General features: G+C 35.4%; 1 protein-coding gene across 1 annotated transcript in view; it reads right to left on the bottom strand.

Annotated features, from left to right (window-relative positions):
- LOC145249341 (uncharacterized) overlaps positions 1 to 13,751 on the bottom strand; it is a 108,406-nt gene that overhangs the window by 8,028 nt on the left and 86,627 nt on the right. Inside the window, exons 6-8 of the mRNA XM_080110918.1 lie at positions 4,049 to 4,246; positions 2,696 to 2,800; positions 1,985 to 2,125 (exon numbers count right to left, since the gene is read on the bottom strand). Of these exons, the coding sequence (XP_079967044.1) occupies positions 1,985 to 2,125; positions 2,696 to 2,800; positions 4,049 to 4,246 (444 nt within the window). The remainder of the gene's footprint in view (positions 1 to 1,984; positions 2,126 to 2,695; positions 2,801 to 4,048; positions 4,247 to 13,751) is intronic.

The following is a 13,751-nucleotide window of genomic DNA, read 5'->3' as shown; positions in this document are numbered from 1 at the left end:
TTGCATCATTATTATATTATGTAAGGTCTTTCAAGTTGCACTGGTGAAGCACTGGAGAGCACACAAGGCAGTGTTGCATCGTATGGTCCTCCTATCCGCATTCACAGACGGATGGGTCAGTTTTGTAGCCCCTTCTGGTCATAGCAACTTTTGATCACCTCATTCCTGTTCTCAGACGGTTGAGTGTTTTCTACTGAAATCAAGATTCATAAGGGAGAGATTCCATGTCAATAAGAGAAAGGCTATTATTTAGCCACCTGGTCTATAACTGTAGTCTAATCTCTTCCTCAGATGTTGTTAGGGGTTTGGCATGGCTGAAGAAGGTTCTTCTTGATTATAGTCTCTGGGCTGCTAGATTATGTCCATGAAGAAGATACCTTTATTATGTTCACTCAGGGGGAAACTAAAAATATCGATAGAGTAAAGAAGCCTAGTAACGACTCTTCAACGCCCACTAGATTGCAAAATCGATTTAGTAATCTTTAAATGTAGGAAAGGGTGCTTTGATCGGTACCTCTTAAGATGTGGTAGTTGCAAGAGTACCTTATCTCAGAATACATCCAACTTTTATACAAGTAGATACTTGTGTAAGGAGTGAGCTATTTCTTAATTCTGATTGAATGTTATTTAATTATCATGTTCATGAATTTTCAAAACTGTTTCATATTTTTTGTGTTTATTGAATATATTTGTAACAGAGTGCGGGTGCGCGTATGCAAATGCACACGAAATGCGAAATAACGTCACTGTAAGACAAAACACTATAAAAAGAAAAGAGGTTAGAGAGAAGGAGGATCACAGACGCGTGGGTGACGGCGCAGTCATAACTAGAAGTCACACGTGGCGGGAGAATGAGGAAATAAATGTTATTACTTGTCTTCTGTTCCTTGCGACGTACTCTGCTACAACGTGTTGGGGTCTACATGTAATATATTACATATTATTATTGGTAGAATTATTTGCTAGTCTATAGCCTATTCACTTAAGTATAAATTTAAAAATTATGAGAAAAATGTTAGCGTAGAAATCTGCCTCTATCTCTATTATGATATAAAACTCACTTTGTATGTGTGTATGTGAGTTCTTTCCTCCGCTGAGCCTATCTTTTGCAAATTACACACAAAGGTAATTTATATGTCTGTCAGTGTTCTTAGATATGTTTTGTACAGAAATTCATCCGATAAATATCGAAAATCGAAAAAATCCGATCTTAAAAATAGTCTTTCTTCTGTTAAAGATAAAAAAGAATTTTTACAAGGGGATATTTTAGGTTACACCGGTGTAACCTTGGTTGATGTAACGTAAAATATTCCTCAGTAAAAATTTTCTTTTTATCTATAAGAGAAGAAAGACTAAGTTTAAGATCGTCAAGCCCAAATATCAGCTGACGTGATATTGTAAACAAACACATACGGTATTTGATGAACGACATATTATTATTATTATTATTATTATTATTATTATTATTATTATTATTATTATTATTAATTTTTTTTTTTTTTGCGAATTAGTCTACCAGGTAAATTATTCCTCCTAACATATAATAATCAATAGAGAATTAATTCTATAATAATAATACATACGCAATCTGCATAAATTAAAATATCATGTTTAATCGTATTATACGACCGGGCAACACTGGACGGCCTGCTAGTATTAATATATAATAATTGATATTGTTTGTTTTTCTGTAAGGGGTTTCTTTTATGATTTCATTTAAGAATATCCAACCTTAACGAAGTTATTATTATTTTTTTTTTGCATTAGTCGCACCATTTTCTTTCTTTGCTTTTCTTTAAACAACTACTCTTGATTATGTCTGTCTCTCTTTACTCTCTTCTTCCCTCTGCTCTCCTATATTTTCAAATTCTCGTTAGCTCATAAAATATTTTCAAAGCCAAAACAAATGCGGTCAATCTATACACTTTCTACTTTACTAGTGAAAGGATTGATGATGCGATGAGGTTGAACACTTTTGACTCACTTTTATAGCAGCAAAGAAAACTTCTTCAAAATCCGTTTCTTCCAAAAAGACTTCCAGGTCGAATTCTTCTATAGCTTTCTTGATACACGCCAAGTGAACAGCACAGGAACAATTATGATAATCTTCTGCCGTCTTCCCCCGCTGCAATCAACAACAACAACAATGAAGAAGAATTAGAAATAACATTAAACGAATTAACTTACAAAGACGAAGGAATTACGAAGAACAAAGAATACATAATAGGTAATTCAACGCAAGCACTCTGATAATAATAATAATAATAATAATAATAATAATAATAATAATAATAATAATAATAATAATAATTATTATTATTATTATTATTATTATTATTATTATTATTATTATTATTATTATTATTTACAATTTTTCTAATCTATATAATAAAAATGAACATACGAGTGTCCGGCCCGCTCCAATAATCAAGTATGTAAATTTAATTCTATGAGCAAAGGAGAAGATGCTTAATCAGTTGTACGTGATAATAATAAAAGAGAGAATAATTACGTATATTATTATCATTATTATTATTATTTACAATTTTTGTAATCTATATAACGAAACTGAACGAAAAAAAAAAACAAATAAAAAATTTCATTCTAAAAATAGATGAAAGCGAAGGTTGTCAAATTTGTTATTTGTTTTCTTAATTCCCCTAAATTTCGTTTGATAAAAACAGATTCAACTCACGTTGTCTTTATGGTTGGAATTGGCTCCATATAATTTAATAAAGGCGTGCATACTGAGATCGTCTTCGTATTGAACGTAAATGTAATGAATCGGCGTCCGTCCTGACTGAAATGTCAAACAAGAAAAACAAAATGTATTAAAAAGTACGTTTGTAAAACATTCTATTTATACCTAATCACATTCTAAAATCTTGCACTAACATAATTTCAGTGTTCCCAGGCTAACATAAAACGTGAGAAACAATCACATTTGTGTGTCAAGAAGACCAACAGTAACTGTTCATAAAATTACTTTACCTTTCTTATTTTAAAATCATGTACAATAATATCTTTTACAACAGCCTCCAAATATAGGTTTGAAATAAAGTTGAGCACATATCAAAGGCAGGATGATATTCCGGAAATATCATACCACACGGAACTTCCATACTGACCCAAATAAGAAAAGAATATAATTAAATGTTATATATATATATATATATATATATATATATATATATATATATATATATATATATATATATATATATATATATATAAAACTAGAAGTGTATTAATAGGAAAAATTTTATGGAGAAGACAATGCGAGTCGTTCTGAACCCTCTAAGTTCACCCACCTCCGAGAATGTTATGTAGTCAGAGAAACTCTTAAAACTTGAAATATATCGTATTTTCAATTACTACATTTTGGTACATTTGGAGAAACATGAAACACAAAGGAAGCTCCTAAAGTCCGCGGAAAGAAACTATTAAATCTTTTTGACATCTGAGAACTTTTACACTGAAGAAATGGGATTTTTCTCTTCATCTGATTTGTCGGGAGTATTTATGAATATAAAAGTTCTTAATTTTTAAATAGTTTATTCTTGGCATGCTATCCATAAAATGTTAATATTAAAAAACGAAAAATGAGCTTTCATAATATATAAAAGTTCCCCATTTTGATCTTTTGAAGATTAAATGGATTAAAATTTAAAAAGAAAAGTAATAACGTAGTATTACTGAGTACGAAACATTTATGTGTGTGGTTTTACAACCTTGCAATTTAATTAAATACCCTAAAAATGTTAAAATAGCCCCTCATTTCCGGGCTATTTTACTTTAAATACATAAAATAAATTCACCTCCTAATCGAAGTTCTACAATATACTTTTTGTTTTATTTTCGTCTTTTCGTTAAGTCTTTCAGTGCATTTGCACATCGCTTAAATAGCAGAATCTTATTATTGGACAGGGAATGGATGTTTAGTTAAGGGGGTTAATTTACAAATTTAATAAAATTTTAATATTATTTGGAAAAGAAAAAGTAAAGAAAAACAGGAAGTAGGTGCAGAAATTGAAAAAAATCGACTTACATTATCGGCTTTGTGCAATAAAATCGAGTATGAATCAACTAAATACCGAAGAATTGCAGTTTGTTTGTACAAAATGGCGATGTGTATGACATTTCGCCCGCATTTGTCTCGAAGGCCGATGAAATTCTGGCACATCAATCGCTGGACTTTGTAAATGTCACCGTCTTTGATCGCCTTGAATAGCAACCTTCCTGTTTCCTAAAAAACAAAAGCAAACATTGAAAAGAAATATTTGGAAATTCTCGACAGGAATTCAAGATTTATAATTGTTCGGCTCTTTTTGCATAATTCGTCAATTCTTTCAAATATCGTGTGTACGACATTTTCAAACTTGTAAAACTAATAAGTCAATCGTGAGATTGCATACTTCCTTCTGACAACGTACTGATGACGCAAAATCTTACCTCAGTCTTACTTTTCCATATTGTATGCAGTATTTCCGAAGTTATGACCTTAATTCAATTAGTTCTAAGGTCATGATAGATGTTTTAATTATGTTTAGTGACAAGTGATCAAGCGGTGAGGATAGTAAGCAATTCAAACGATAACATAACTTCTTTGGCAAAATTAAAAATTCTAGTCGATGATATTATAAAAACAACATACAAATTGTGTCTGGACGTAATCTCTACAATATAAAATTGAGCATACTAGAAATATCTAAGCCAGACATCAATAGCTATCAAAAGTGTGCCATGTACTACAGCACACACACACATGGTTCAATGGAGCAAATTGTGATTGGTTAATTTTACCACATCTATAACCAAACTTTTATCATACCCTTAAATATTCTAAGTCTACACAATTTCCATCGCTAACAATCACTACGCTACTGTCTTAGTGACCACCGTACACTCATTAACTCTTATCTTCGATTGGCTTTCGAACCTTCATAAATAGTGACTCGCTTGTTTATATATATATATATATATATATATATATATATATATATATATATATATATATATATATATATATATATATATATATATATATATACAAGCACCCATGTTTGCCCAGCTGTTTAAACTTGAGTCCTTGTACCGGAAAAATATCCAGTAAATATAACGTTGTTTAGTAAATCGTTATTTTTTTTTGCATTTCCATAAACCAAACATGGATATAAATATCACTAAAACATCCGCTGGGCCATAAGCTTCATTTCGAACCGCCTGCCTGCCTGCCTGCCTGCCTGTCTCTCTCTCTGTCTCACTCACTCACTCACTCACTCACTCACGCACTCATTCACACACTCACACACAGTAAATCGAACTTACTAAGGGAGATAATAACTTCCGGTGAATATCGAAAAAGTATCCAGTAAATAAAACGTTGTTTAGTAAATTGTTATTCTTTTGCATTTCTATACACCAAACATGGATATAAATATAACTAAAACACCCGCTGGGTCATAAGCTTCATTTCGGTTCCTTACTTGCCTGGGTGGATTGCCTGTAGGCTGAGATAAACCGCGTCACACAGAGAGAGAGAGAGAGAGAGAGAGAGAGAGAGAGAGAGAGAGAGAGAGAGAGAGAGAGAGAGAGAGAGAGAGACTGACAGACTGTACGAAAATTTATAATAGTGTGTATATATATATATATATATATATATATATATAACTACTTCATTTACTCACACCAATTTAATATACGAAAGTATAGATTTATGCGTAAACTTTAAGTATTTACTTCAAAAGTGCTCAATACGTAGGTAGAGCTAGTTAGTAATTTATAAAATATATATGGCGATTAAGCTACACTGAATATTCTGCGTTTCATCCACTGTAGGATTCGTCAGGCTTATGCGCGAATTTTGTGGTTGCTTCTTGTTTTTATATATGTTGAGAATTTCTAGTTTGCCAATCAGCTTTCTAGTATCCACCGCGCATACATATATATATATATATATATATATATATATATATATATATATATATATATATATATATATGTGTGTGTGTGTGCATGTGTGTGTACACATAGGTATATTAATATAAAAAAAATACACATAGGTATATTCATATATATATATATATATAAAAAGGAGGGAAAGATCCACCTTAAACCACTAACCTAGTTCTAAAACATATCCTTTGTTCGATAAAATGCATGCCCATTGGCTGATAGGAGGGGGCGCGGTGGATACTAGAAAGCTGATTGGCTAACTAGAAATCCTCAACATATATAAAAACAAGAAGCAACCACAAAATTCGCGCATAAGCCTGACGAATCCTACAGTGGATGAAACGCAGAATATTCAGTGTAGCTTAATTGCCATATATATTTTATAAATTACTATATATATATATATATATATATATATATATATATATATATATATATATATATATATATATATATATATAAACAAGCGAGTCACTATTTAACAAGGTTCGAAACATAGCCACTCAGATACGAGTTAATGAGTGTACGGTGGGCACAAAGACAGCAGCGTAGTAATCGTGAGTGGTGAAAATTTTGTAAAATTGCACACTCACACACACACACACACGCATACACACACACGCGCGCCACACACACACACACACATATATATATATATATAAGATCTGTAAAAGTAAAATTGTCTCTGTGTGTCTGTGTGCGTAGATTTCCCTATCAAACTACTCTGTCAATTTTTAGTCTACAGACTCGTAATTTGACATAAGGGTAATTGAGATTTGGGGACATCTTTTTAATCGGTTTTCGGCCAGAAACTTGGCTGTCAAGGGGTCAAAGTTAAACGATTTGAACTTTGAAAACTCTACCAAACTCCTTCGCCAATTTTGGGTCTAAACATTTGAAATTTTTGCTTGGACATAAATCAAATTTTTAATTTTATTTTAACCCAAAACAATAAATGTTAAGTGATCAAAATTGGAATCAAATTTAAAAAAAAAATTACCTCTGCGATCTCTACAAAATTACTCAGCCAATTTTTGGTCTAAACATTTGAAATTTTACATAAAGTGTATTTACACATAGAACCAGTTATGGCCAGTACATAGGATCCGAGAAAACTTAACTGCTAGTATTATAATAAATTTTTGCTTCTACTGTAACTCTTAAATTTGAAATAGCACTATTATCAACCGACACCATAAATTTGAAATGTCATATTTAATTTGGTAAGCATTAATTTTTACTCTAATTGTATCATTTAAAATGTCATTTTATTCCATCTGTAACGCTTAAAACTTAACGATTTTTTTGTCGATTGATCAAACATAAATTTGAAATATTTTACTGATCTGTTACACCTAAATTTAAATAATATCTTGTCCAACTGTCACACATTTTGTGTTCAACTATCACAAAATGTGAAACAAATTTCTTACCGATATTTTATAAATATATTTTATAAAACTGTCACACTTAAATTCAAAATTGCAATTTTGTTTATCTCTCAGACTTGGATTTCAAAATATTATTTGTATCAATCTGTAACACTAAATTTTGCAATGCCATTTTTGTCGATTAGTCAAACTTTAATTAGAAACATAATGTTTATCGATATGTAACACTTAAAAATGAAATAACATTGCTATCGATTGTAACATTTAAATTTAGAATGTATTTTTTGCCGATTTATCACATTAAAATTTTAAATACAATTACATGCACTCATTATAGTTCGATTTTATATGCCAATTTTTTTCGATAAAATACATAATAGAATGTTGTCGATCCATCACCTTCAACTTTATTCGCATCTACTACTTGCACATATATCTATTTACCTAATTACACATGACTCAAAACTTACTGTTTTATCCGTACTATATTGCACTCGCATCTCAAGCCCTCCTGACATCTAAAATATAGTTTGGCCACAACTCGTAGTTCAATTCTTAACACCTACTCACACTTTAATGTTATCCTAGACCTGAGCTAACACGAATAAAATAAAAGAATATATAAAGGGAACGCCTCAAACCACATTATCTCCTTTCTAACAAGCCTCTTACAATCATAGTCGCTTACACTGCATGACTCTACTCATCCCCTTTATCCAGGAATAATGAAATAGCAATGTCCCTAATTCACTTTGAGGAGTGTAACTATTCAGCAGATATATAACCTCAACAAACTAACCCAGTAACATTAACTAACCACGCGGGGTCACAGAAATACCTGGATTAGAACCCAGGCGCGGAGCAAACCCTCTCCGTGCTGACGAACCCAGTAGATCTTTCCAGATCATACGTCTAGGAGAAGGAAAACTCTGAAACTAAACCAAAGGGGATGGAGGCCTTCCTAGAGCTGATGACTCAAACAAATTACCGGTTTGCAAACCTAAATTGCTTAAGGAGTAGATAGGTTCTGTCTATCGCCCGGCTTCCATACTCCTTCTTTGCCTATTAACCAGGCGCAGAGACACTATCACAGTCATTCGACAGAAACACCCAGTGGTAGATCTTGTTTCTCGTCGAGGACAATGAACGCCGTTTCCCAACTCCCGACACACCCCACCCCTAAAACTGGGCACTTGAGAGTGCTTGAGTACCAGATATGCCTGAGCAATTAGATTAGGTTGACCTTCCTCTGATGGGTTGAGGGTACAGGATTGACAGTTACTGGCTGCTGTTTCCGACTGGTAGTACAGGAGCCCTAACTCTTTGGTAACGCTTAGAGCGGCTGCTCTATCAACAGTTGTATAATATCGGGATGTTTGTAGTGCCATGTCGCGCACGGAAAGGGTCCCTACACTCATCCCCGGTGGGCTTTCCTGAGGCCACAGTCCTAGTTGAAGAAAGGTCAGCCGATGGTCTACTTGTGATGCATTTATGATACTCTGCATAACCTCCTGTTCAGCTCCCCCTTACCTAACTGAAACTCGTAAAAACATATATGATGACAGTACAATCTAAAAATAAGATTAAACCAGGCTTAGAGTCAAACAAAACCAACATGCCTCCGCCCTTGAGGCCTGCATTCACAAATATCTGTGGGCTTAGAACTAATTTAGCGGATGTTGAAGCATTTCTCCTAACAAATACCCCGGATATCTTAGCACTAAGTGAGACTAACCTACACTCCTCCATCCCCTCTAACTACTTTGACATGCCTGGATATCTCCCACTCTGCCGTAAGGACTCTGACAGACACATGCACGGACTTGAAGTTTAAATTCGTAATACCTTCCCTTGACTAACCTAGAATCGGATTATCAAACCTTTATGTGCTTTAGACTAATCATGCAACACAACATTAGCTACTTTTACTTTCTCTACCGCTCTCCCTCGACCCAAAACTGTACCATAATAAACAAAGTCACTGACAGCATAGACACAGCACTCTCCATCGACACTAGCGCACAAGTACATGTATTTGGTGACTTTAATGTCCATCACAAAAACTGGCTTGGATTCTCTACTTACACAGATGCAGCGGGCAGCACAACTCATAGCTTCTCTATATCTCACTCTCTATCACAAATTGTTACGTTTCCAAGCCGTTTCCCTGACCAGGAAGAACAACACGCATCACTTTTAGATCTGTTTTTGGCCACAGTTGCTAATGATTGTATAACGAATGCCAACAGCCCACTTGGGAACGCTGATCATGCGGTGATAATGGTTGAAATCACCCTAAACTCTAAAGCCAAAACTGAAGAGCCAGTGCTCAAAACAACGAGATATTATAAAAAGGCTGACTAGGAAGCCACCAGGGAGCTAATCAGAGATGCCCCATGGGGAAATATTTTTTCTCTCCCTGCTGAACAGTGTGCAAACGAGACCACTGACTGGTTCAAAACTGCAATCGAAGCGTATGTTCCCATACGGAAATTTTATAGTAAGCCCCACTCTCCCCAATGGTTTACTTCGACTTGCGCAACTGCCATTGCTCAAAAGCAGCATGCATACCGCAGATTTAACCGACATAAGTCCAGTTCAAACAGACTGAAGTATATAGAAGCTAGAAGTAACGTTAAGAAAGAAATAGCGACAGCTAAGAGAGAAACCACTAAAAAACGCATCGAAGCACAAAAACTAGGAACTCGTGACTTCTGGAAAATCTGCAACAGTGTAGTAAATAATGGGCAATCAACAATTCCCCCACGAACCAACAATCACGAGGTTGTTTGCTCAGCAACCGAGAAGGCTAACATGCTTGCCAGTCGGTTTGCCTCAAACTCCGCAATGGACCCTTCCAACCACCCCCTATCTGACTTTCCTATGCGGACAGACGCCACGCTAGACGATCTGAAAATCACCCCTGCTCAGGTGCATGCTATCATAAAAATCCTTGACACTTCAAAAGCATGTGGACCCGATCTCATCCCAGCTGTGCTATCAAAAAAAAAAAAAATGCCCATCCGAAGTAGCTTCAGTTCTTTGCAAACTCTACAACAAATGCCCTAATGAAGCTTGCTTTCCGGGCTGTTGGAAAACTGCTTCAAGAATTCTGGCGAAAGGACTGACCCATCAAATTATCGCCCCATTAGCCTCCGCCCACTTTTTGCCAAAATATTTGAGACCTTAATCAACCATGCTCTATTCCATCACTTTACAGATACTAAACTTCTGACTGACAAACAATATGGATTTAGACAAGCCCGTTCCACAGCAGACATCCTAACTGTAATCTCTGAACGTATATACCATTCACTGGACAAAGCGGGGGAGGGCAGAGCGGTAGCGCTAGATATATCTAAGGCTTTTGACAGGGTATGACATGAGGGTCTTCTCAGGAAAATTAGATCATACGGTATCACTGGTAGAATACTTAACATAATTAAATCCTTCTTAGATAAGAGAAAAATCCAGGTTGTCCTCGACGGTCGTACATCTAAACAATATGATATAAATGCGGGAGTGCCCCAGGGGTATATTCTTGGACCTCTACTGTTCCTGATATTCATAAATGACATCCCCGACAAAATTGCCTCTGAGATGGGTATATATGCTGATGACACTACACTCTATAACAGGCACGACAGGAAGACGAATGAACACATTTTTAAAGAAATGGCAGAAACACTAGAGGAAGACCTCCAATCTGTAGTGGAATGGGGACAAAAATGGATGGTCACATTCAATGCCGCCAAGACTAAACTAGTTTCATTCAATAATTACAAGAAACCCTCTCTACCACCTATAGCAATGCCCAACGACTCTTTATCTGAGAGTACATCTTTCAAACTCCTTGGCCTAACGTTCACAGGAAACATGAGTTGGAACAATTACATTGAAGGCATTGCCAGGGCCGCTGCAAGAAAGGTGGGCTCTCTCTACCGTGCTAGTCAACTACTAACACCCGAAAGTATTCTGTACCTCTATAAGGCCACCATTCGCTCATGTATGGAGTACTGCTGTCACATTTGGGCTGGTGCATCTGCTACTAGTCTCTCGCTCCTAGACAAGGTTCAAAAGAGGGTCGCAAATCTCATAGGCGCCGAACTGGCATCTAAGCTACAGCCTCTGTCACATGGACGAAATGTGGCGTCCCTCTGCCTGTTCTACAAGTATTTTAGTTGTGAATTCTCTGACGAACTGCAATCACTTGTGCCCCCACGACGTGAGCACCCTCGACAAACCCGACAGACTGCTAAATCCCACCACCACACTGTAGAGATCCCTAGATGTAAAAGATCTTTCTACTTCAATATTTTCTTCCCCAAAACCGCTAGACTTTGGAATTCCATTTCAGGTCCCTGCTTCCCCAACAGTACTGGCGTGCAGAAGTTCAAGTGTAACGTGAACCAACATCTTGCTGCCCAAATCCCTACATAGTACCCCAGTAGTTCTTGCCCCTGATAGTAGCCCCCTACACCAAAGTGGCAATTTGCCTTGTTTGGGGTGAAAAAAAAATCACACTAAGTTTGAAATAATATTTTTATCGCTTTATAATATTCAGATTTGAAATAGCATTTTTAGACATTTATTAAATTTTTATTTTGAATAACATTTGAAATACAATTTTGCTGAACTATCACACTAAAATTTAAAATATAATTTTTAACGATGTGTAACAATTAACTTTCAAATTAGATATTAATCAATTTGTAATGGTAAATCTCAAATGACATTTTTTCGATGTGTAGCGCGTAAGTGTCAAACCTCATTTTGTCAATTGATCAAACTTATATTTTTAATATCACGTGATTCGATCACTTAAATTTGAAATAATATTTTTATTGAATTTTCACACTTAAATGTTAAATATATTTTTTTTCGATGTCTCACACTTCTATTTTAAGTTACATTTCGTTGCTCTGCCAGATTTAATTTAAACTAGCATTTCAGCCCGGCGTTGCCCGGGTGTTTTGAGGTGTATGTTGAGCAAAAAAAAAAGTGATAGTAGGAAGGGAGGCTCGAACCCGTACCATGAAGGAGGAAAAGAACGGTGAAAACGTGACGTCTTTGCTGTTAGGACCACCGCCAAACCGGTAGTGACATAGATTTAAATTAAGGCTAGACAATCGAAAAGAGGGGATGACTTTCGAAAATATCGGCGGAAAAGCGACCTCTCCCCGTAGAAAAGTGCCCAGTTGAGGGTAAAGATATTAATGTTTTTAGCTAATTTTATCAATACTGATCTTGTGAAAATCCGTTTCCTCTGTCGAAAGTTTTAGGCAGACATGCGGACACACATGCATACATTTATATATATGTAGCTCAGATTCTCGACCCAAACCGATTAAAAAGCTTGCCCTATCTCTGAATACCCTTTATGTAAAATTTCAAATGTTTAGACCAGAAATTGTCTGAATAATTTGGAGATACCGTAGAGGTCAATTTTTAAACAAACTTCGACTCCTATTGTGACCCCTTAATATTTATTGTTTTGGGTGCAAATAAAGTTATCAAGTTAGATCCATGTCTAAGGAACCTATATCTAAAATTTCAAGTGTCTATACCCAAAATTACCGGAGGAGTTTGGTAGAGTTCTCAAAGGTCAAATCGTTGAACTTTGACCCCTGAACACCCAAATTTCTGACAGAAAACGAATTACTAAGATTTTTCCAAATCTCAATACCCTGTGTATCAAATTTGGAGTCTGTAGACTTAAAATTGACAGAGTTATTGTGTAGGGAAATGTACACACACAGACACACACAGACAGACAGACACTTTAACTTTTATAGATACTAGCATGGGTGCCTGGCGTTACCCAGGTTTTTGGAGGTGTGTGTTGAGCCCCCCCAAAAAAGTGGTAGCAGGAAGGAAGTCTCGAAGCCGTGCCGCGAAAGAGGAAAAGAACGGAGAAAAATTACGTCTTTTCTACTACAACCACCGCCAACCCGGAAGTGACGTAGGTTTAAATTAAAGCTAGACAATTAAAAAGAGGGGATGACTTTCGAAAATATCGGTGCAAAAAGCGACCCATCCTTGCAGAAAAGTTCCCAGTTGAGGGTGAAGATATTAATGTTTTTAGCCAATTTTTCGGTATTTGTCGTCTGAAGGGTCGAGCTTTAAAACGATAGTAAGCTTGTGAAAATCCTTCGCCTTTGTCGAAAGTTTTAGGCAGATATGAAAACATACATGCATACATTTATATATTGGTAACTACAAATTTTCGTCCCAAGCCCATTAAAAAGCTTGCCCTATCTCTGAATACTCTTTATGTCAAAGTTCAAATGTTTAGACCAGAAATTGTCTGAGTAATTTGGAAGAGACCGCAGAGATCAATTTTTTTAAAACTTTGACCCCTATTATGACCACTTAACATTTATTCTTTTGGGCTCAAATCAAGTT

The sequence above is a fragment of the Euprymna scolopes genome, chromosome 28 (assembly GCF_053919585.1).
Source record: "Euprymna scolopes isolate OS-2025 chromosome 28, ASM5391958v1, whole genome shotgun sequence".
In the NCBI taxonomy this organism is placed as follows: Eukaryota; Metazoa; Mollusca; class Cephalopoda; order Sepiida; family Sepiolidae; genus Euprymna; species Euprymna scolopes.
Note: the sequence above shows the minus strand (reverse complement) of the source record. Positions and strands in the feature narration are given on the sequence as shown.